This window comes from Anas acuta, chromosome 3 (assembly GCF_963932015.1).
Source record: "Anas acuta chromosome 3, bAnaAcu1.1, whole genome shotgun sequence".
NCBI classification, from domain to species: Eukaryota; Metazoa; Chordata; class Aves; order Anseriformes; family Anatidae; genus Anas; species Anas acuta.
Window position 1 is genome coordinate 85,611,881 of NC_088981.1, and position 25,334 is coordinate 85,637,214.

Consider the following 25,334-nt stretch of genomic DNA (forward strand, 5'->3'; position numbering starts at 1 on the left):
CATATACAAAAAGAAACAGGCTTCCATTTCTACATGTGTGTAGCACCTGCAATACCTGCTAATTTTAAGGTTCTGGATCCTATGACATCTGCAAATCAGATTCACTTGAGCAGCATTTTCCATAATATTCGAGAATTTCAGATAAAACTTGGAGACTGGAATTATCAAGCGGTGTGGTTTACCATGCCAGAAATGCATCAGATCCTCTCAACTAAGTGTTATCACTTAAAAGCTTCAATTTGTCAATAAATGGTTGCTGAGATCTTACTGTTCTTGTAAGATAGACTTGTATTTTGTAAGATAATAAGATTGTAAGATAGACTTTTCAGCAGATGTTTGAAGAAAACACGTTATTAAGAGCTTTTAGCTGGATAGTCACTCTAAATACTGGCACTGAAGCAAGCCTTTAGTTCAAAACAGTCATTTAAATAATACTGCAAACATGAGCCCCAAGCTAATGTGGCTTGATACAGTGATGAGCTACAGCTGGCTTAAGCCTTCCTTCTCAAATATTTTTTTCAAATAAATTAGCTATTCCTTAGTTAACTGTTGTCATACACAGGATAATATTCTACCTGTGCCTGTGGTTGAAAAATTTGTTTTGCCTAACATCCGAAAACACTATTTCACCTGAAGAAAGAAGCCAGACTTAAAGTACCTGAAATCCAGGACATGAAAATCAACACAACTGAACCAGAACTGCAGGCACAAGCTAAGAACTGCGCTTGTAGAGTCAGTAGGATTTTATGAGACAGACTTGAGAAATTCCAGACAGGTCAGACCAAGGATCCTGTTATTTTTCCCAGGGGCAGCACAACAAAAAGGAACTTTTGCTCCATAGCCAACCCAGCAGAAGTCCAGGGAGTTGGAATCAGGCAACTAGTTTGACTGTTGGCTAAAATTATGTATTTAGTTGTACTGAACATTTTCTAACATCTGTTTTAATTGACCTGAGATTTTTGTTTCTTAAAGTCAGAAAAAAAAAAAATGATGATACCATAAAAACGTAGAGCCTATAGTTTAGAAGTCTTAACGGTTGAAGGCTCTTGGGACTTCAACAACACTGAACATGTCAACCACTTTCAACCTGACAAAGCAACAGAGGTCTCAAGAGGAAGGAGTTCTTCCAGTTTAATGAAGAGGGTGACTGAGAGAAGGAGCAAGACCTTAGCAGAACCCTGTTGCACGAAAAAATGTAGCATGAGCTCACCTTCACACAGTATCAAAGAACAAACACAAGAGAGTGACGGCAGAAATGCCACAAGGACAAGCTTTGCTCAGACCTCAGATTTTACTCGGCACCAAAGGATCAAACTGTGAGACATAGGAAATTACTCGGGCCTTTATTTATGGGGCTTCATTTTGTGTATTTTACAAAACTGGATTACGGTGCAGAAACCAATCTTCCTCTGGCCAGGTGACCATCAGGGATTATTCATCCTCATGCTTTCTCTCTCTTCCCTTTTTCTCTGTATTGATTTTTGTAATGAAGTGGAACAGTTTCAGTAACAAAATGCATTGAGCTCAGAGTAATAGTGGTGGTTATGGTGGTCATTGAAACAGGAGAGACACAGACTTGAATCCCTTCAGGCACAGGTGAAATTGAACCTACAGCCTGCATATTATGGAACGCTTCTCTCACCATGGAATTTTGGTGTAAGAAGCGAAAATTTCTAGTTCTTTCCCTGTCTTTTAAGATCTTCACTATTGTAAAGACATTGAGAGAAAGGGCCTGATTTTCTGTTTTCATGGGATTGTTACGGCCTGTGAGTGTGTAACAGAGGAAGGAGCCTCTGGCAAGGCTTAGCAAGAGACCTGAACCTCAGAGGCGGGGCAGGATTCAGAAGTTACAGCTTTGTCCTCAGCATTACACTTTTGGCTGGGTTTAGGTGTCTTCCTGCTCAGCATGCTTTTTTTTTTGCTTTTTTTTTGCTTTTTTTTTTTTTTTTTTCTGGATCCAGTGCTGAGTTCTGTGCTCTTTGTGGGTGATAAAGATGACAAGGCATCAAATACGTAATTCTTAATTCCAGTAGAGGAACCAGCTTAGCAAAAGCAAGACCGTGGTGCCATGAACATTTAAAGCAAGCACAAAACCTCCTCTTTGCCATGCCTCCCCCTGTTGTCTTGTAACAGCAGTGCCAAAAACCTTCTTTGAATCCAGTCACCATTGAAAATCCATGTTACTGCCTGAGATGTGCTACATGACCTCTAAAACACGCTCAGTATTTACACGGCTATTTGGTGGTTCTGATCAGAAACTGAAGCGTGTGTCTCCAGAGAGAGCAAGTCACCATCCTGCTGCGTTTCAGGTGCTTGGCACAAGCTGCAGCAGTCAGGACAATTTTCAGACCAATTACATGTTCCTATCACACATCAGTGGCCGATTTCACTGACTCAGTTTGAAACCTGTAGTTTGCTGGCAGGAGTTTCTGTGAGCTCATCCTCTGAACTCATTTTCATTTAGGGGAATGTTTTTTTTTTCCCTTTGGCAGTGTGAGTTATTCTCTTCCCTTAATTCTGACTGAGCTCACTCTTTCAGACCTGTATCCAACGTATCTGATCATAGATGTTCACTTCATTTTGAATTTCTCTTGCTACCTACACGCTGCTCTTACTTGTTTTTTTTTTTTTTGAAGATGCAATCAGGGTTAAATACTCACAGATTCAGAGCTGTTAGCTCTGAGATTCAGGTATGAATTGTTCAGGTATGAATGGTTCCTCCCTTTAATAATTCTTTTCAACAGGGTTTTAAAAACAGAAATACTGACACATGATTTGCTTCTGTTATTTGGGTGTGCACTTTGTGTGGTACATACATTTCTGTATCATTTGGTGGTTTTTGTATATATTGTAAGAAGAAATTAAACTTTCTATATAAAAATTCTATCAGTTGATGTGGTTCATTATGAGAATTGGTATTTTTGATAGGCCAGCTGTTAATGCTGTGTTTCCCTAAGAAATTCCAGTTTACATCAGGGAGACTGAAATCAGAATTAGCATTTTTACATTAACGTACCTTGGTTCTCTTTTCCTGTCATTAAAATAAATTCAGTTGCATTTAAGTGAATTCACAGCACCTTGAAATGTCCAGACCTATAACCCCAGACAAATCCATGTAATCATATCCTACAGATATCATATTCCTACAGAGGTTACACCTACAGAACTCTGACAAAATCTACCCTCCTAAAATTTCAGTTTAATAACTGTTCGGGCATCTATTTTAGTTACTACAGTATGTATATAATATATACACATTACATATATAACATATATAATATATATATTACATTACATATATAACATTTCAATATAAAATAAATTCTTAGAAAAAACAATACTTGCAAACTCATACCTGTGTGAGAAATTCATGAAAAAATTAATAGTGGAAGTAGATATTATATATTTTTAAAATATCTTTCCTACCCTTTTCTGCAAAAATGTTATATTTAGGCTGTAGGAGGAAGACTGATTCAGAAACCTATTATATTTTTGCTGTTCATTTAGTAATTGCACCTTTGCAAGGAAGATGATACTTTCAGCAGCCCATTTAGTTCTTAGAATTTTGTAACTAAACTCTGGATTAATAGAGAATGTGCAAATTGAATATTAAGAAAGTGTTTTTATAGAGTTCATGTGACTCCCACTGAAGTGAAAGGGAGATTTCACCTGAGGTTATAATCTGATACTAATTAAATGCAGCTTTTTGCATCCTCTTCAAGACCTTGTTAGAGAACAGCACTGGTTGTAAGGTAATTTTTTTACTGTAGTTTGTGGTTCTTTCATATTAATTGCTTGAGTCTCTGAGAACAGGTATACTTATATTTTTGAAAATTATTTTTACTGATAAATTATATAAAAAGGAAATGCTTTTACTTCAGAAATTCTACTATTTCATCTGACATACCGTACTTTCCTGAATGCTGCCTTAAATCCTGCTGTTCTAGCTCAGCGTGGATGAAAAGCATAACTGGAATCTGCCATCTAGTGGAAAAGATCTGGCATGAAAAACGGCGATTCTCTTCCTTCTAACATGTAACTAATTCAAGCACCTTGCAAATATTTGCAGGCAAAGGCAAAAGTCAAGGCAAATGTAAAAGGCAATAAAGACCTGGTTGATGTAATGTCTTGGGTTGCACACTTTTTGAAAAATCTTCAGGCTATTGAGAAAGAAAATGTTGCCTGTCCGAGCTGTGTGCTCAGAAGAACCGAAGACCAGGTGATCACCTTGTATTTCAGCAGAGCCTGGAGATTAATCTGGGAGCTCCCGTGTTACACAGAGCAAAGTTAAACCCAGCCTTTCAAAGACAAGGCAAACACTTTGTTTTGCATACTGTGGGTGGAATTTATGTGCATTTAAGTCAATAGTGTCAATTCATGCAGACCTGCTGAATAAAATCAGCATAGGTTTCTGAAGCAAAATTGAATTAAAAACAAGAAATGACCCCATACATCTTTCTCATCCCCACTTCAGAATTGCCAGCTGGGTTTTGATGGCTTTGCTCAGATGGGATGCAAGAGTCCCAGTTTCAATCATCCTCTACCTGATGCAGGTGTGGGACTGGAGCTGTTGTGTTCCAGTGGTTCAGTTCAACTACACAATATTCAAATATATTGTTCTTTTTCCCTACGGATGACCAAGTGGTGGCCTCGACACTGAAGTGGAAGCCAAGGGCTCCTGAGCCTTATCCTGGTGCTAACTGAGGTTCCCCTTGTAGTGCTAGTCAGTGCACTTTTAATCAAACAGGGATGTGAGAGCAAGTCTACAAGATAGTTCTTGAAGAAAAATGCATTGCCGATGTAATTGTTCTTCTTTATAGTAACTTGCAACTTCTCTACAGCTTCATAAAACCAAATGTTTTGCTATCTTTTCTTTTAGAGAGTGTCATCATTCACCAGTTACGCATGAGCTCCAGATGAGTTACCAGCCCCGTAGATTCTCTCTGTGTGCGCTGCCCTCCTTGCCAGTTGGATGGATCACTGGAGAAGCTCTCTACCATCAACACCAGGGTCACTTGTGCTACTGATTCTTCGTGGAAGTATTTATTGCTTCCATTACATTTTATGTATTTTATCTTGGTAGAGCTTTAAGAACGAAGGGCCTTGCTGATATTTTGAAGGATACAGGCCGGGATACAGGGGGAAAAGCAGTCTTTCTGCCAGCTGAATTTCACTTTTATTTGCAAAGCCTAAGGCACGCGCTTGATTTCGTTTGATGTTTGCTATATAATTTATTTTTATAATACACTTTGTAAAGTAACTGTCCCGAAGTTGCAATTCCTGTTGTCCATGGCGCATTTATTTGTAGAATACACTGTCAAATTTGCAATTCGATATTTTTGTAATATAGAGTATGTAAAGAAAGAAAAATTTAACTTCAACAATGTTTTGTTTTTAAATGAAAAAATAACTCAGCGCAATTTTTTGCCACCATATGATTCTGTGAGACTAAATACTCTGAAGACTGCTGTATGGAATTTGTACTATTGCAGAATATTTCTTGCACTGTGTGACGGTTTGGCATAAAACTATTAACTATTAAAGTCCAATGTCTTGAAATACAACCAGATTTACTCATTTTAAACAATGTAAGCCGGTTTTTAAAGCTGTGATTTTTTTTTTCTATATAATGTATGTTTTTATTCTGCCTGTACCAAAAAAGTTGATTTTCACTACACTGTAACTAATAAATTTTCACAACTATGCAAATGTAAGCGTTTCAATTTTAACTCTATTTTCTTAATGTTGACAGTCTTTGCATACACATTTGTTTATAGGGACATGATGTATGGCTTTGGAAGTGACTTTTTCTGACAGGTATTTCACTGCAGTATCACAGTGACGTACCTAGTAAAACTGACTTTAATATTTTTTATGATCCGAAAAGGGATCTATCACCAAGCACTCAATGACATAATTGTGCTAACCTGGTGCTCTCACTGCTTTGGCAGATAGGTTTGGTTGATATGATCAGACTAACAGGACTGTATACATGAGATGCCATGTGGTGAACTCAGTGTTTTACACTGGTGGCTGTAGCTTTTCAAATAGCACCCAGAGACTTCTGTGGCAGCTACACTTAAAATGATTTTTGAATGAATTACACGTAAAGCTGGATAAAATGTCAGATCTTTTTTTTTTTTTTTCTTTCCTTTTTTTTTTTTTTCTTATACATTTCATAATAAATTACCTTTAATCTAAGTCGTGGGCACATATTTAAAATACCACATTTTTTTTTTAATTGTAGAAGCTACTGGGAGAAACTATTTTTTGGAAGAGAAAGCAGCGTTGCTTGCAGGAGATATGTTGTGGGATGCCAGAAAAAGTGCATTAACTCAGTGTCCCACTGAGATGAGTAGGCCAGTTACCTTTGAAGCTGGAATAATGCATTGGTACGTAGCCAATTTGATCTTCATGCTTTAGTTTGCTTGCCAGCCATGGAAGCTATTTTATCTCCTATATACGAGCTCCGCACCAAATGTTGAAACTGCAGAGAGTCAGGATATTTTGGGACCTGTAGGAACTCTCTTGGAGTTGATCTGCACTGGGAGGAGATAGCCAATGCAACTCTATTGAGTAATCTAAACACAATAAATGCTGTTTATACTTACCAAACTAATTTGTTGCTATAGCTTTTGACTACACCAGTACTTCAGCAGGTAGGTCTTTTTTTTTTAATTGTATTTTTTAATTTTTTTTTTTACAACTGACAATTACGTAGCTGTGACTGTAGGTCAAATTTTAGAGTGAGTTGTGAAGAATTCCAGCTTTCAGAGAGTAATAGAGCTTGGGGTGAATCACGTTTAGTATGTGCCACGTTTCAATTTACTGTGCAGTGGAATGAACATAGTGCTGACCCAAATCTTCTAGTTTCAAAGCATCACTTGTGAATCCAGAACTAACCGTGAGCTCACCTGGAATGAAATTGCCAGCTATTTGAAAGTGACAGTGACGTGTCTGAAATAGTTTTGCGTATGAGCAACATATAATACAACCTTACTTTGAAGTTGAGACAGGATTAAAAAAGATCCTATCAAAGTAGAAAATACTTTCCTTGTCTAGATTTTAATATAAAGCTGTTTCAGTATGAGTGTGTGTACAAGTTGTCCCCTTTTGTTTTATGATTCCTAAACAAATACATAAACTTTTACGGTTTCGCAAATGCATTACGTTTTTAAGCTTTAAAAAATAAAGACTTGTTTAAAGCATAAATATAGTTGTGGTGTATTTGAAATCTTTTAGATTTTAAAATACTGTAGATGAACTGCAGCACTTTATCAGAATGGCAATGCTGGTCGTAAAAGGTCAGTAGTGACACACACTATTGCATCATTGGTAGTGGTTTATGCAGGTAAAATAATAAATTCTGATCTGACACCTGGCAAGCAGCAAACTATTTCATTAAAATGCCTGGTCAGTAAAACTCCTGTGTGCAAGGGGTGCTTTGACAGGTGTATTTCATCCTTGGTGCATTTATGTTCCTGGGCATTTTTTTAAACCTCGCCTAATCTGGATTTGAATCTAAAACAAGTAAACTAAGTGCATTAGCCACATAATTAGCTAATACTTTGGGAATGCTCAGGAAGAAATGTATCAATGTAGAATGAAAATGTGGTTTATTTCTAAAAGTATTACAATTTTAAAGAAAGTAATCATGCAGTGTTTTCAGACAAAGACAACGTACCTGGGACTACAGATACCAGTAGTTTATAAGCAACTCAAAATTGGTGAAAGATCAGCTTTTCCTTTAAGAAACTCTAACTGTCTACAGAGGATTGAAAGACCTGTGTTAGTATAATTATAGGTGATAAAATATGACACCCATTAAAAAATCTCAAATACTTTGATTTCTAGAGAAAAACTCTTTCACAGCCACTGAGTTTTCCATTTGCCTCGTCATGAAATGTGGTTAGACATAGAGGAGACAAAACTACCTGCTTTGTAGAACAGCCTGCAATGTAGAAAACAAGATATAAAGAGAAAATTGAGGTTACTGCCCTGAATGTTCCACTTTCTACTATTAATTTCTGGGTTTTAGCTCTTCTTCTGAACAGTAACATTTAATTTTAAACTGAAGACTTTTTATTTAATGCTTGATTTCACCTGCGTAGATTTGTTCACTGAAATAATCCATTTGGCAGTTAATGCATTTTATTTGCCTTAATTGACTATTTTATGTATTAGCGGTTCTAACAGCATGAAGTTTTATTTCTTTAGATTTTATTTTAAAGAGCATCAATTATTTATATTTTTTTTTCCAGAAATAAATGGAAAATGTTATAAGGTAAGTGTCAAAAGAAGATCATTTAGGGGTGCTTAATAGAATTCAATTAAAAAATAAGTGTCAATTGTTGTTTAGATTAACCACAATACATTCATTTTTGTAAGTTTTGTACAATTTTAAGGCTCATTTAATACCCTCAAAATCAGACTTCAGTTTTCAAAGTCCAATTTTGTGATTTCAGCGTTTGGTTTGAGGTGGTCTGATGTGTATTTGTTTCTTCCTTGTCTTAAACATTAGCATGTGTAACACATTGAGGGTTTGACTGTGTAATATGCCTGCAGCATTCATTGCCAAGGTAATGCCTAACGAATCCATTTGCCATATCATATATTAAAAAAGAGCGTTATAAGTGTATGTTTTTGTAAGTATTTATTTCTATATCTGTTTTTCTTATAACTGTGCACAGACCAGTACAAGGCACACAATATTGCACAGCACCTCACTTTAAAATTTCATGAGCACGAACTATGTTGGTTGGACTTGCCTGGATATAAATTTATTTCTCCTAGCGTAAAACTACAGAATAATATCCATCCAAGATGGTTACAGGCAATAAAGTAGTGCCAATATATTGAAGTATTCGTGCTGATATTCTTTAATTCTCTAAAGAATGGAGGTAAGATATACCCTGTGATTGTATCCATATTTAGGTTCTGAGAATATGATTACCTTGGTAAAAAGAAGAACAAAACAAAACAAAACATGCTTGTAATTAACCCTGTTGTTACAATGAAAACATATGTGTGGGCTAAGCTTATAGATGAGCATATGCCATTTGATACAACTAATTGGAAAAAAGAAAAAAAAAATTAAAGCCATAACTATAAGATCTGATCTGCATGGTACATTAAGTTGTTTTTCACATCATACAGAATGGAGAGCTGAGTCTAGTTTAGATGGTTCCCTTCAATTACTTTTCAATATGGCAATACTTGTCCCAAAATCAGGACTTGGCAAGTATGTGCACCTTACACCTTTTTGAATGCAGCCAGTTCAAAATCTGACAGCATTAAAAAGTCAGCTGATTCTCCTGGGAAGAAGAGTAGGAAATTCTCCTGATCTCTCATTTTTACACATTTCCCAGCTTTATCCTTGGCCTTGTGGCTATGGCTCCATTAGCACATCAAATGGAGCAGATCAGCACATGAAAGTACTGAGTCTGTTCACATCTTCATTAGAATCATAAAATCATAGAATGGTTTGGGTTGGAAGGGACCTTAAAGACCATCCAGTTCCAACCCCCCTGCGATGGGCAGGGACACCTCCCACTAGACCAGGCTGCCCAAAGCCCCATCCAGCCTGGCCTTGAGCACCTCCAGGGATGGGGCATCCACAGCTTCTCTGGGCAGCCTGTGCCACTGCCTCACCACCCTCCCAGTAAATAATTTCTTTCTTACATCTAATCTAAATCTCTTCTCTTTTAAAGTGTCACTATAATCCCTGACAAAGAGTCCCTCCCCAGCTTTCCTGTAGACCCCTTTTAGGTACTGAAAGACCACCATAAGATCTCCCCAGAGCCTTCTCCAGGCTGAACAACCCCCAGTAGTTAAGCCTGAGGTCCCTCAGCCGTTAGTCCTAATTTGACATTTCCTTGGATTGGATTTAGTCTGGTCCCCTGGGCTGTAGTTGTTTTTTGTTTGTTTGTTTGTTTTTTGAGGAAAACTTTCACACCAGGCTGTGTTTCTTGATGGAGGGCCTCCCTGCAAGATCCTCTAGGAAGTGCCCCCCTATTGTGTCTGTTCCACATAAATGATGGTGCCATATTTTATTACTGTGGCCCACCACCCTGCATCACTCATGTGGCTATTCCCCATGGACTGTCAGAGCCCGTACCCAGCGCAACCGCTTGCTTGCAAAACAGAAGTGGAAGGTGTATTTGGTTGTTTCATTCCACGATGACAGGCCCCATTTGATGGACCTTATGCCAAAGCTCCCAGCACCATCCCAGTTAGGACTGCAAAATGCAGTGGCCTGTGGTGCCCTGTGTGTCTCTGCAAGGATGAACGGATGCCTTTCCACCAAGTTTCTGCAGGGGCTGTGTTCAGCCCTGTCAGTGGTTGAGGTGGTCCTTCACTGATAGAGGCCATGAAGATGCTGGGTGTCTAGGAAGGGTCAGGATGGCATGGGGGGAATGTGATCAGCCCTTGATCCTTTTTCCTGAGTGGTTAATAAAATGCAGAAGTTAAAAAGGCACAGATTCCCACCAGAATTCAATGTGCCCCTTCTTGCCAGTCCTCTTGGACCTGGCATCACGAGGCTAGCATTTTGCTGCCATCTCACAGCACAGGTTTACAAGCAGGATTATTCCCTCAGCAAATTTTTTGGGGGGGCTGAGGTGACACAAGCTGCTGTAGCTGATGGCATAAGACAAAAGATAATAATGAAAAGGGCTGTAATAGGGTGAAGGGGCTTGGCTACGGGGAATACAATGGCAGGTAGGCACACCAGAAGCTGTGAGGGATGTGTTAGGGATGAGATACAGTTGCGGCACAGCCACTGCAAGGAATACGATTCATTTTGGAGCCCTAGATAATTGCTGAGGCCCCGAAGTGACTTAATTATAAGTTTTAGGTGCCGAAAAACCCAAGGCGCCCGAGGACCGTCGAAACGGGACATTTGCTCCCCCCAGCGCTCTCCGCCGGTATTTCGGATGCCCCCACGAGCCACACGGCGCTTATTTGGGGGGAAAGCCGGTCTTAAAACACGCAAAAAGCGCCGCCTGCGTGACGTGCTTGTGAAACTGCTTCATTTTTATTTCTCCTGAAGGCCACACCAACGCAGAAACAGCGTGCGAGGGGGCGGATTTTTGAAGGGGAAGCGCAGATAAGAACCAGAAACGCGGTCGCTCAGCGCAGCGCCGCCTCCCCGTAACGAGCCACCCGACTAAGGAGCAGCGCCCATTACGGGCGGCCACACCCCTCCCTCACAGCTCGGCGGGAAACCCGCCCCGCCGCACTGCGCATGCGCACCCCCCGAAAGGGCGGGAGGGGCCGCTCCACCTCTCCCCCGGGCAGCCGTGAGGAGGCTGCGTCACCTCCCAACCGCCCGGCGGTCACGTGGCGGGGGCCGGTCACGTGTGGGGGGCAGGTCACGTGTCGAGGGCGGCGGCGGCGGGGCGGGCGGGTGTCATGGCGGTGAACTACAGCGCCAAGGAGGAGGCGGACGGGCACCCTGCGGCCGGCGGCGGGGCCCAGGGGGGCAGCGGGGCGCCGGGGGGCGGCGGGGGGACAGGAGGAGGAGCAGGAGCAGGGGGAGGAGGAGGTGGTGGAGGGGCGGTGAAGAGCCGCAAGCCGGACAACACGGCGTTCAAGCAGCAGCGGCTGCCCGCCTGGCAGCCCATCCTGACGGCGGGCACCGTGCTGCCGGCCTTCTTCGTCATCGGGCTCATCTTCATCCCCATCGGCATCGGCATCTTCGTCACCTCCAACAACATCCGCGAGTACGAGGTGCGTATGTACGGGGTCTGTGTGTGTGTGTGTGTGTAGGGGCCGCGCCACCCTGCACGCCACAGCTGGGGCGTCCCGCAGTCACGGGCAGCGTGTGTTTAAACAGCTTGTCTTTAAGCAGTTTAACTTTACAACTCTGGGTATTACAGCCTTAAGCAGTCCCGGGTAATACAGTTTCAAGGTAGAGCTCTGCACTGAGCGTCCTGCTCCAGTTCTTACGTGTACAGGTGAGTTAATGTTTCAGGTGCTGCGTGGGAGGCTGGTGTGTCAGGAGTGGGTTGGAAAACAAACTCTGAAGAGCGTAGCCTTTCCTGGTTATACCTGCAAAACCTCAGAGCCTTTTATAGTTCATCACACTGCTGTGAAAAGCTGCTGAGCGTTAACCCCAAAACTAAGCTATACATCACTCTGAAGTTTGATAACAGAATTGCTTTGTGTTATAAGGAAACAACCCAAAGGGCTCAGAGACAACCTTGAAAAGGAAGTTGACAGCTGCCATTAGTTCCAGGAAGTTCAATGGAGCCAGGATTGATTGTAGAAAAACACAGAGTAAAATCTGCAGCTGTTTGTTGTATTGGCATATTGGAGAACATGAATTTGTGGATACAGACATTTTAGCTGTCAGAGTAACCTGTCTCTTTCCAGTAAGTGATGTTCAAAGCAGTGGCTTGACTAGGGATACCCATGTGACAGCGAAACTAAATTAACTAAAGAAGGCTTGAGACAGACAGTGAATGGTATTGTCTTTTTGTATATTTACTAAAACATGCACAATGTTACAATAAAGCTAATTTAAAGTTCACTTTCCTTTTACGCTAAAAACTAAAATTCCACACAATGAAAAGGTGAAGTGGAAAATCTGGAATGTATTTTTCATTATTTAACTGTTTATGTAAGGATATTCGTGAAAATCAATTCCTTCTTGTCTGGAAGTGTGAGTAAATTTTCAGATGTACAATATCAGAAAACTGGCACAGGTGCTTCAGGGGACATTGTCCTGTTGTCATGGACATGTTGGCCTTTAATGCCATGTTATAGTCTTATTTAAGGGTAGTACAAGTGCTTGTTTTCAACGGGATGCTGAACTGAGGAAAAAGAAAGCTTGCTAATGCTTTTTTTGACAATGGCATTTGAGATAGCCATTTCTTTACTAAAGGAACACGCAGTCTTATGCTGATTTTAAGATAAAGCATAAGTGGGTAAATCTTTTTTTTTTTTTTTCCATTTTGACTGATTCTTGGTTGTTCTGTAAGGACAGGAAATTCAACAGTTCCATTTGAGTCCTTGTGACTGTATTCCTGCTGTGTACATACTCAGTTCTATGCTGTTGTTGCTTAGCAGCTCAGTCTTGTAGTCCTGTGGAGTTCAAGCAGGAGCCACAAACAAGATGTTCTCACCTAACACATACAGTACTGACAGCCCTAGGTGAACTGGGAGCATGACTGATGTTCCCCTGTGCAGATTGTGTGTATGAAGCTGTGCTGGCCACTTATATTTGGAAATCTGTATTTGTTGCAAGTGGTGACTTTGTGCTTCTGCTAATTTCAAGGTAGCCAACGTTGGAAAGGAGTTTGCTTGTTTTGTCAAATGTGTTCATCACTTACTGTCAGCCTCACCTGCAGCTCTCCAAAGTCAGGTCATAATGTTCTTCTGAGCTTGATGTTGTGATCAAACAGGATATGCAACTAAAAAGGAGGATGCCTGTGTTCGGTTCTGGGATGCGTTTTTATACAAAAATTGTGGGGAGCAGGAGTATGCTTGTGCATATATATATATATATATATATATATACACACACACACATAGGTTCGCACAGCAAAAGAGATTCTCTTTTTAAAGGCAGGTAGCTCCAGTTGAATCTGATTGTGGTGGGCTGTCTAAATCAGAAAAGACCTTACTGTCTCAGTTACAAAACTGGTCAGTAAAATACTTCATCTAAGTGGCTCTGGCCACCAGGAAGGGATGCAGTTTGAGACACAGCTCTCACCTGTGTGTCTACCTTAGGTCCTTGCTTGGTGTGCTGCCTTTTGGTAGTAACCTCCAAGTGTTCTTCACAAGTAGCTGTCAGTTTGCAACTCTGGGAGGCTATCTGTAAAAGCTGAGTGCAGTGACTAAGCTCTTTTAAAAATGTAACTGGGGGAGGAAGCAGAGGTAGTTACTTACACCCACCTCAGACAACAGCCAACTTGTTCAGTGCCTGCGTGTGTAGCTGCCTGTAGACTTAGATTGTTGGAATTGAACGTGATCTGTAACTGATGTCCACAAAATTTCTATTTGTGTACAGTTCAAATCCTCCCCAGCCCTCCCCTGGAACTAGATATTGCAGTCATCAGCATCTCTAAGAACTGTGCTGTTCTTGTGCAGGTGCTAGGACTGGGCAGCAAAATGGAGCTTTTCCATTGATTTCCTTTATAAGCTATCTTGATCTTGAATGTGGAAGATATCCAACAGCTTAAATGCACTAGGATTATAGGTTTTCTGTGTTGGCTGTTCCCTGGCTTTTTCTCACTGTTTCAAAGGGGATAAACAACCATTTACATAGGGTCTATCAGGAATATTGCTCCTTTGGGTGGAAAATGAGGAAAAAGCTGCATAAGTGTTTATCTTTTGTACAATTCTTTGCATAGAAAGATATCCTTATGCTTGATATTCTTATGACTGCTGATGTGAATTGCTAAGAAGTAATTAAAATGCCCAATAGACCTAAAGGCATTGCTAGGAATGAAGAAGGAAAAATCTGGGAAAGAAAGTACATGGCTGTTGCATGCATCTTCAGTGCTGCCTGCAGTTCTGGTAACCCTGTTTCAGAAGTGACTCAGAACTTAATGAAATCTACAGAGAGGGATATCGGAGAGGAGCAGAATTGTGGGATGCCTTTTACACAAGTAGCCGAACAGAACAGGACAAATTCGTGACAGTGTATGAAGTCTGCGAAATCACAGATGGCTTTGAAAATATTTATACACAATGGCTGTGTTGCTTCTCCACTACAAAGATGTAAATTGACTGGGAAGGACAGCAACAGCCTGAGACTGGGCTGTGGGTGACCGATTAAACACCAGTAGGTATACCCAGGTCAGGAGGTCAGGTGGATTTCTGCCTTCGCTCGGTAAATCTGTTCTAATGTTCTCAAAGTAAGGGTTTAATTATTTGTCAAGAGATGCAGATCTGCCTGTATCCCTTTGGTGTAGCTGCCTGATGAATGTAACCTACTATGAATGCAGGAAAAAAAAATGTTTGCAGTTACTGCACAGGAAGGCTTCTGGTTACCTTTGAAGTTGATAGCATTGGTCTGAAGCATGGTTTTGTTTCGATATACATCAGTTTCATACTCCACAAACTTAGTGAATTCTTGACAAAAGTGAAGTCTTTAGATCTTTTGCAACCTTCAAGTATTGGAGTTGTGTTCATGATCTAAAATTTCTGCAGTGACTGAAGAACTAGCTCAGGATGTGGAGGTTTAAGGTCTTTCCAAAGAAAATGTTTTTCCCCCACTAAAGCAGGAAAACTGCAAGCAAGTTACCAATAAACGAATCAGCTGCATCGTTTGTTTAGAGCCACATTGGTCTGGTCTGTAGCTGAACAGAGCTGCTGCGGACTGCTGAGGCAGTGCTACTTCTGGGTCAGCACAAACTCTGTACTGACCTCGGTGAAGGAGGCAAAGATAAGGTGAGTCTTTCTCCCTCACCTAATGGCTTCTGAAGCTGATTTGTTTCAGCTGGGCTTGCGTAGGGTATTGGGCTCATCTGTCAGAAGGTTGGCAGCAGAACACAGGCTATTAAAATCCCTTTGCTGCAGGAAGGGCTGCAGCTTGTTTTTTAACAGTTATCAGAGAATCTACAGGAGGAGAGACCTTGAAGAAGATCCAGAGGAAAACAGGCTTCAGTTGTTCCTTGAACCTACTTTTTTATTTAACCATAATACAGACATTAGCACAGATCATAAAATGTTCTAATTCTCAGTAATGTTTGACTGTGGGCATAAATCAGGACAAACCACTTGCAGCAGTCTTTCAGAAAAAATGCAGGAGTTGTAGTTCAGATGATACTGATGTAAAACAGTTCGTTGCCTTAACTTGGCATGTGTTGGACTGAGTTTTAATTCTTGATAGGAAGCTCCTGTGTTTAAGTACATAGCTCATAAGCAGATGGAAGCTGTCTCCTCCTACACATGGAGCTAACCTGTTGAACACAAGGTAATTCTTCCCTGACATTCACACACTGGAGCTGTACATGAGAGAGCAAGCTAATGCAGTCAAGAGACTTCAGTTGGCAAGGGCCATGGAAGGCCAATAAGTGCACGGCTGCTCTGGACGTGTTATTTATACTGTACAGGTATTTGAAATCCATACATCCAGGCTACTTTTTCTTGTAGCTATGCTATTAAATAGAGATATTTTAATAGGCTAAATTAAGTGATCATCTTGCTCATCTGGGATTTTACCATTCTTGGCTGACCAATATTAGCGTCTTCATCTTCCCTACTTTAAGAGAGTTCTTGATCTTTAAGAACTTGGTCTTTTGGAAAATCCTTCTGACTGATTCAGTGCCTGAATATGGGCAGCAAAGCAAGTTCTCTCATGCAAGACTTTTTTTAAATTAAATATCTAGGTAGACTTCTAGAAACTTAACATCTCTGGAAGGCATGTAATAGCCCAAATCTGCCTGTTTTATATAGTGTGTGTGTTCGGAAACGTGATGTTGTCCTGAGTATTTGGTGTTTGTGTTTTGGGTTGGTTTTTCTTTTCCCAGTGGTAACGGCCCACCCCGGGGCCAGATTTGTTTGAGGCTCAAAGGGAATACATAGAATCATAGAATTATAGAATCATTTAGGTTGGAAAAGACTTTTAAGGTCATGAAGTCCAGCTGTTAATGTACCACTGCAAAACGTACTGCTAAACCATGTCACAAAACACACAGAATCACAAAATTGTTTAGGTTGGAAGGGATCTTTTGACATCATCATGCAGGTCTGAAAGGGCTTTTGGAACTGAGGTACGATAAAATTGCAAAATATCACATCAATTCTCTGGCTTATTGTTTTTCTTTATTCTCCCTACTCTAAGGTAATGATTTTTTTTTTCTGTTACAGATTGATTATACAGGAACAGACCCTTCTAGTCCCTGCAACAAATGTTTAAATGTTTCCTGGGATAGCACACCGCCTTGTACTTGCACCATCAATTTCACCCTGGAACATTCATTTGAGGTATGCAAAGTGAAATTGGAACAGTGTGTGTGGTTCTTTCCTTAACTGATGGGAAAGCTGCATCCCCATAGCCTTAACTTTTTTTTTTTATACCTTAAAGGATTTTTTTCAGTAGTACTTTGAATTCAAATCTGATTGTTGTTTATCTTTTCGGTAGCAGGGATGTGATGTTTTTAATGCCTCTCTTTATCCAGATTTGTACACCATTAAATGGGATGCTTATGTTTTGCACATCTGGATTTACTGGCTGTGTCCTAGGTGTGTGTAATGTGCTTGGCAAGTAGATCAGCTATTCCTGCACAACTTAAACTGAGTTCAGCAAGAACTGGCAATACCAGATACGCTTTCTGGTAAAGTTGAAGCAAATAATGAGGCTTATGTGCTTAATGTTGGACAAGAAAACTGCTGGGATTAGTTGTGGTGAATGTTATTCTGATGGTTTATGGTGTGTTGATATTGTTTGACTTCATAATGCCAGGTTATGTTGGAATAGTAATCTGTGTACTCAGTGTGAAGAGAATTGAGCCTATTCCTACTTTGAATGTTGCTGTAAGATAAAACACAGTTTAAGCTTTCTGGTAGCTACTGTTTGTTTCATTTATCCATTGTGTGAATTAAAACCCCTCTTGTCCTGTCTTGTAGAGTAATGTATTCATGTATTATGGACTCTCCAACTTCTACCAAAATCATCGTCGCTATGTGAAATCTCGAGATGACAGCCAACTAAATGGAGATAACAGTTCACTACTTGTAGGTATTCATACTTCAATATTAATAAGCAATTAGCAACTGACTATTTCATAAATCTTCACATAGTTTAATAATAATGAGGTTCTAGAATTTTCGCATACCAGAGGACAACAATAAGGAATACATGTTTTGTTTAAAGAAAATGTAAAATGTTGTGGTCTCACAGCAATTGTTTCATTCAGTGGACAGCAGTGCAGTACTTCAAACACTTCTGAAAATTGAATAGTTCTAAACTGTCTTGTTACCTTCAGTCAGTATTACTTGTCTGTATCTGTTCCATCTGAAGCTTTCATTTTCGGTATAAAATAGTTACCTAGTACTTAGTTTGGATGGTGTAGCTAAATGCATCTGTTTTTATAGGCTCAGGTTTGATACTGAACATTAGCGTTATTGGAAAATACCAACACTGTGTATTCTGCTGAAAGCACTGTGTAATGTGTAGGTAATGTAATATTTGCAAGGAATGTAAATATATTTGGATCCTTGTTCCATCAGGATTATTCTACATCTTTATATGTAAGCTTTTTTTTTTAAAAAAAAAAAAAAGGGGGGGGGAATAGTTTCCAGAAATTACAGCTGGTGACTGACACTGGATTCTGGGGGGCTTTTTTTTCCACTTGTGTTATTAGTGTGCTGTTGGAGTCCTTGAAACATTTTGCATTTTCTGCTATGCTTAGCTTCCTATTACAGTCTATTTTCTCTAACACTGGTGCACACTGGGGAAAAAAAAAAAAAAACAAAACAATCCTTTAAAAGAATACTTGAGTACTTGATGTTAGAAAACTTTAATATAAAAGATAAAAGTCCTAACAGCCTCCAAGCAAAGCCTTCATTTTTCTTAGGATTGCCTGTCATGGGATTCCGACTTAATTCACGTTTTAGTCTACAAGTTCCTGCTTATAAAGGGAAAAAAATGAATCGTTGACTAGCACTGAACACTGAAGTATCTGTAAATTTAACTTTTGAAAAGACTGTGGTGCATTTAAGGTGTACACAGAGGTATTGCAGTAAAAAAAAAAAAAACAAAACCAAAAAAAAACAGGTTAGTTAGATAAACTATCACAGACTGATCTGCCTCTTTTTCACTGTTAGAATCCAAGTAAGGAATGTGAGCCTTACCGCACGAATGAGGACAAACCCATTGCTCCCTGTGGGGCCATTGCCAACAGTATGTTTAATGGTATGGTAATACTTGCAAGTTACTGTTTAAATGTGTTCATTACCTTGTGCATGTCTTGTGGTGCTGAAAACTGTTCTGAGTAAAGACATCATTGGCTCTTGTTTTTTGAATTAACACTCTTCCATTGTTCAAAATATCTTGTTTTGTACTGATGTTGCTTTTTTCCTAAAATCTAACAACTAATTTAATCTGATAATACAGAAGGGATTAAAATATGCTGTGAGAGACTGTTGCAGCTGTGGAATAGACTTAAAGATAGTATATATGTTTAGCACACTGCTATATAATATACATGGATTCTAAAAGAACAGTTCTTGGTTGTGGCGGGCAGATAAATGCCTTGTCCAGTTTTGATTTGTTTTCTCCTGGAGATAATTGTTTCACTACCCATCAGGATTATTCATCTAATGAAAGTTTCTGTACCTGGCTTTCCAATTTGATTTTCTCCTTAGATACCTTGGAATTATACCGCATTGATAATGACACAAGGACTCCTATTACTTTAATTAAAAAAGGCATTGCATGGTGGACAGATAAAAATGTGAAGTTCAGGAATCCTACAGGAGATGGGAATAACTTAACTGCACTTTTCCAAGGTAAGAAGAATGGGAAATTTCCAAGAATAAAAAATCTCAAACGCATACTGATTCCCATGGATTTTTACCTCACTATGTTTTAGTAAGTATGCTAATTAAAAATATGGTAGTTCTCTGAAGAAATGCAAACTAGCTGAGTAGTCCTTATCTAGAAAAGTTGTCTGTTAGCAATGAATGAGGCAAATTTTAATGTGGAAGCATATATTTTCGCCTAATTTTACTGTAATCACTAAAGCCGTGAAATTAGGACATCTTTTTGTTCCTATTTTAATCTTCCTGAAGTTTCAGAAAAACTCTTTCAGTTGGTTGGCATCAGATTGATTGCATCAACTTAAGCCTGTTACTACTATTTTGTGTATTGTTCAGTTCCCATATTTTTCTGGGCTATTTGGATCTCAGCTATGCTTTATACTGATTACATGAGAGAGGTGGGAAGCCTGTTCCATTTCAGCTTTGAAGTTACTAGTACAGAAATATATTAGCTGATGGGGTTTTCACATCTGACAGGTAATGATTATTCAGTGCATTCAGATCAGGTGATTGCACTGAAATTATTCCAACAGGTATTCAAATAGAAAGTTATTTCTAAATTTAGAAATCATGTAGATTTTTCTCTTGTTTCTTAACACTGCTTGTAGCAATTTAGTTCTGTAGTTTTTACTTTTCTGTCTCTTGGCATTTCACTTTGGTAGTTTGTCCAATGTCCTTTATGGTGGTTAAAAGATTCCTGGCTTAACTGATATTTCTACTACCAGTTGCTGTTTGGGGCATGGAAATATAAAATATTTTGACATTTTTATTTCTGATAACATTTTATACCTTGAATACTGAGAAAAGCCTAGCATGTACACTGCTGTAATACATGGTTTTAACTTGAGAAGAAATCCTGCAGTTGTTTAACCAAATTCTTCAAATGGACTTGCAAATGGAGACAAATCTTAACTTTTCTACTGGTAGGTTGTGCAGAGTTCTCAAATCTGATTCTTTGTGGTTAGAAGCAACAGATTTCTCTCATTTTCTAGGGTTACAGTCTGGTAAATCAAAGTTTCTTTGGTTGGCAGTGTCTAAAACCAATCTTTTCAGGGCCCTAGGGACCGTGTATATATGCAAGGTATGTAATAGCTTTAGGTTTTACCTGATGTGGATTTCTTCCATAGAGACAAATTATGTAGTATCACTTGGTAATACTCTTGAAAAGGCAGGTAATTTACCCTAATGCGTGAGGGTAAATAGATATGCACTAGTATTTAAGCTGGGTACTGTGCAGGTGACTGAGCCCAGAGAGATTGTAGAGACTTGGATACCTTAAAAAGCCACCTAGATGTGGTCCTGGGCAACCTGCTCCAGGGAACCCTGCCTGAGCAGGGGGTTGGACCAGATGGCCTCCAGAGGGCCCTGCCAACCTCAGCCAATCTGATTCTGTGCAAATAAAAAGTTCTTTAACAGTCCAGTAATATTGCAATAGTAATGACCCAACCTGGCTGCTCATACTGCTTAGAACTTAATATGTGCAATACTAGAATGCATTTTGGTGATCCAGTGTGTCACTTAGTCCTCTGTTTGGAATACTTTGTTATCTTTGTTTAATTTTAGGCACGACGAAGCCTGTAAACTGGCCCAAGCCAGTGTATATGCTGGACTCGGAGCCTGACAACAATGGCTTTATCAATGAAGACTTTATCGTGTGGATGCGTACTGCTGCTCTGCCAACTTTTCGCAAGCTGTATCGTCTCATTGAAAGGAAGAATAACTTACAGCCTACCTTGCAGGCTGGAAAATATTCTTTGGAAATCACATACAGTATCCTTTGAAAAAATTCTTAAAACTGCTAACGGTGTTAGCTGGATTACATGGGTATACACCTGTGAAAGTCCAATGCAAATGAGCTTCTTTTCTTACCATCTATTAAAAAGATGGTAGTGAGTGGTGGTTGAAAACTGATAATGAGAATTTGGTAGTGTAATTACTGTTGTTTTTTTTTTTTTACTTCTGTGCAATTTTATAGTACTGTTTGTTCTGTTAGAATGTGGAATACACTCAGTTTCTAAGCTTTGTATGGGAAACAGTTGAGTGACTTCAGGATAGCTGTGTGAAGTTTGGAGTTATCTGAACTAGTCAGATTATCTGTAGGGGAGTATCATGCTTTAGAGAAGCCCCAGAGGTGTGTGTTTTTGTTTTTTTTGCATGTTATCCCTGCCTTCTGTTATATCATCTTGCCCACAAGCAAATTTTGGAGGACCCTAGTATCTTCTTTGCACAATTGAGTGCTCAGAAGGGTATGGTCAGACTCATTCACCTTTCTTATCACACATCTTATTTATGTTTGTGGATCCTTGCAGTCCCTGCTAGCTGTCTTTCATTCAGGACCTTGGGGCCTGCTTTGCATCTTCCTGTGGCCATGTGCTGTTGTCAGGTTACTGTCTATTTGTAGACTTGCTCTGCTGTGTAATTGCTCAAGTCCATGTATGAAATTAAATTACTAGCTTTATAATGAGGGGGAAATCACATGGCTTGGATGCTGTAAAGGAATTGAGAGAGACACAGGAAAGAACAGAGGTATTTGGTTGCCTAGAAATTTGAGAATACATTCTCAATCTGTTATCTTTATGATGCAATGACAATATGTAACCTAGGGCAGACTGGCTTTGGAGGTGAGAAAAAAGCCAGAGCTGTGGATCGGGTAGGTATAGGTATGCAATTCCTTTTGAGACAAACAAAAGACAAGGCGGAAGCGCAGGAAACTAGAGGAGGTGGGTTGTCATAGCTACTGATTTCTTAGAGTTAGAAAACTCTTAATGATAATTTAAATAGCTACTGCAGTATTTTTCTTTGCTGCAGAACAGCAGGGAGTGCATATAAAACTGAATCAAAATACAGTCAGTAAGAAAAACTTGGTACTGAAATATATTTAAGAATTAGTTTGGATTTCCCTCATTTTATTGAAGTTGCTCTCAAAAACCCACAAATCATGTGGTGTTCTTCACTTAAAAGGGGTTGACATCTGTACCATGGCACTTTTCTTGGAGTGATGAGGTTAGTCTTTGCCTAAAAATCAGCTAAATTTTTAGTATTTTCACTTCTAGTATTCAAAGGACATTAATATTTGGAGTGTGATTGAGATAATCCAACACTTTAATGTGCCTAACAAAATAAAGCTAGGTTTGGAAATGTGCTTCTTATTTTCCTATATGTGTCTCAGATTATCCTGTACACAGTTTCGATGGACGGAAAAGGATGATCCTAAGCACCATCTCATGGATGGGAGGCAAAAACCCCTTTTTGGGAATTGCGTACATCACTGTTGGGTCCATATGTTTCTTCTTAGGAGTTGTATTGCTGATCATCCATCACAAATATGGAAATAGAAACACTAGTGCAGACATTCCTAATTAATCTTGCATTCTGAAAGCAAATGTACTGCATGTGCATCAATGCCAGTCCGGGATGGGCCCAGTTACTGAAAGGTAAATCTCTGTTAATCTTACTCCAGAGCCTGGGTACATAATTTTTATCTAAAGCCCCCCTTTCCCCTTGCTGTGGATTAACTCTTGAAAATGACGGGTATACAATTCGCTCCATTGATTGTATCTCTGCCTTTGTCAGAAACAATTTTCTGATAATTGCCTCTAACTGGGCAGGCCACTTGATGCACATTGCTCTGGTTCCTTTGATGCATCTGCTGCTTGTTCATGTGCTGTGTAATGTCAGGATGATTCAGTACATACGGATTGTGTGGAGAGAGACTGTTGTAAGATACCTTTTAAATTGTTAACTTAGCAGATTTCAGGTGTCAGTGCTGTTGAAAAGAAAAGTCAAGTCTTAAATGTTTTTTCAACTTACTGTCTTGTGTGCATGGACTCTTATATTTCTGGCTGAAATTTTAATATATTTATATAAGTTAAATATTTTTCCTGTGTCCTACCCACCTCTGTTATGTTAAATCCTTGAAGTGCAGTGTGAATTACAACACTTGGAATTCCTTTTATATTTGCAACAAATGTGCCTGGCCAGTAAACTAGCATCCTATGAAGATATCAGAAAGCCTGTTTGTTAATTATCTGTTTAAGTCCCTCTTAAATTTTGTTCTAAACGGGGAAATGTTTGTTGCAGGTAGAGCCTGCTTTTTTTTTGGTAGTTTGCATTGCTTTGTTGTACCAAATACTAGTTTATCTATTGTGCTTGCTGGTTTTGCTTTTTAAGAGCAGCTCCAAGCATTAATCAAGATAAACCTAAAATGCGCTTTCTGTTCACAAATTTGGGTTGATTCCTTTCACTGAAGGAGTACCCTAATTTTCTTGAAGCGTATTCTGAGCTGAGCAGGCTTTGTTGTAAAGGAAATATCCTGTTTTGTTATTTGGAGTAAATGCCACAAATTCTTGCAGTGTTGAGATGCTAAACTAGGAATTTAAAAGTTGAGATGACAGTAACCTCTGTTATTCAAATGCAGGTTGAGCTTGCTGTGAAACATAATTTAAATATCGCAGTTAGAAGCGATATGCAGGTTAGTGTCTTAAATCAAACTCCAGAAAGGTTCACTTTTAGGTAAATTCAAAGTTAACGGTAATCTGTAAAATATTACTTTTGGGATGATGCACAGAAATTGTAATGTATATGGTGGAGATCACATTATATGCAACTAGCTTGATAAAGTATTGAGTATATTAAAAAGACCTAATAAATTCTGCAAACCATTTATTAAGAGATTTTATTTCTTTCTTGAACATGCACATTTTTGTCCGGATTAAAGACATTCCTATTAAGAATTCCATTACATTAAGAATTAAATTACAGTTTAAGCGAGTTGTATTTCTGGGACTGTGTATTTGTTACAAAAAGTTCAGTAGTTTAATTTATAGTTGGCTTTAAACAACACTATTAATTTATCAGAAATGCATGACTATTTTTACAGAATGACTTGTGTAATCTTTTTCAGCTAGCAGTTGGCGTGTATCGCTCTCTATAAACTATGGAATGGGGCCATGTTCCAGGGTGCTAGCTTTCTGTAATGGCATATAATAACTTGTTTGCACAGTACAGTGTGGCAGCATAGGACTTTTAAATACTCAAGACTTTAGTGTTGTAGCTATGTTGCTGGAACTATAGGATAAGGGTATATAGTATTTTTATATTGCAAGGGAGAAAACTTGGAGAATCTTAAGCTGGCTTTCAATTGTAGAGTAGTTGTTAGTCCAAAATGTGGCAAGAGTAAGGGGATGTTTTGCAATTACTGGTTATTAAAATATTTTGACTTCTTAAAACTGTTTGTCACTTGAAAAGTAAATGTTTTGCTTTGTTCATAATCTTTTTCTTTTTCCAAGTTGGGAATGCTGCTTTTTGGGCTGTGTTCAGAATTGAAAACAAAATATTTTTCTACCTTAAAATGTTTTTAATGCCTTTCCTTTTTCCTGTTGAGCACTGATGTGGCTGTCAGTGCTGTTTGGATCTTCTTAATGAAGTGCGCTGTTTGGTTCTTGTTACAAATAAAGGTCTTCTCAGAGCTTACAGCTCTAAATACTTGTCAGGCAATATTCCTGATGAACAGTATACATGAGGAGCTTAAAATACTTACAGGAGCTTAAAATATTAGGTTAAATTTATAAACTCATACTTTACTCTGGCTAATTTGCCTTACAAGTAGATAACTTGAGATCTGTGGATTTTGTATTTCTTGTAAGCTGCCCGTAAGTTGCATTCAAAGATGAAGTCACGGTGTCCCTGTCTGACACTTGCCAGGGCAGTGTCGCTGTCCCAGTTTTCAGTGTCATGTGTTGTATTTGGATTTGACCACCTGTCGCCTGCCTCTTCAGTGGCACCTTTCTGTAGTATTTGCTACTAGGGCTCAGAAATAGAGAGCAGTGCCCCTCTCCCTT

The 25,334-nt window shown here is 39.2% G+C and overlaps 2 protein-coding genes across 6 annotated transcripts in view; both read left to right on the forward strand.

Annotated features, from left to right (window-relative positions):
• The window catches only part of FILIP1 (filamin A interacting protein 1), a 102,698-nt gene extending 96,989 nt beyond the window's left edge, over positions 1 to 5,709 (forward strand). For all 5 annotated transcript variants that reach the window (XM_068678147.1, XM_068678148.1, XM_068678150.1 and 2 more), the window contains one exon: positions 4,880 to 5,709. Coding sequence is in view for 1 of the 5 variants with exons in the window: in XM_068678150.1 (XP_068534251.1) it covers positions 4,880 to 4,920 (41 nt within the window). In the remaining 4 variants the exon portion in view is untranslated. The remainder of the gene's footprint in view (positions 1 to 4,879) is intronic.
• Positions 5,710 to 11,397: 5,688 nt separating this feature from the next.
• Positions 11,398 to 24,159, forward strand: TMEM30A (transmembrane protein 30A). The gene is made up of 7 exons (XM_068678152.1): positions 11,398 to 11,730; positions 16,822 to 16,938; positions 17,581 to 17,688; positions 18,781 to 18,868; positions 19,321 to 19,464; positions 21,058 to 21,264; positions 22,664 to 24,159. Exons 1-7 carry the CDS (start codon positions 11,413 to 11,415, stop codon positions 22,855 to 22,857), a joined length of 1,176 nt encoding a protein of 391 aa, XP_068534253.1. The 5' UTR covers positions 11,398 to 11,412; the 3' UTR covers positions 22,858 to 24,159.
• Positions 24,160 to 25,334: the final 1,175 nt, after the last annotated feature.

What these genes read in the sequence shown, in the direction of transcription:
- TMEM30A (XM_068678152.1), top strand. Translation starts at nt 11,413, where the DNA reads ATGGCGGTGAACTACAGCGCCAAGGAGGAGGCGGACGGGCACCCTGCG. An exon ending in GAGATAACAGTTCACTACTT is followed by an intron (nt 17,689 to 18,780) that starts GTAGGTATTCAT and finishes TTTCACTGTTAG; the next exon opens with AATCCAAGTAAGGAATGTGA. An exon ending in CTTAACTGCACTTTTCCAAG is followed by an intron (nt 19,465 to 21,057) that starts GTAAGAAGAATG and finishes GTTTAATTTTAG; the next exon opens with GCACGACGAAGCCTGTAAAC.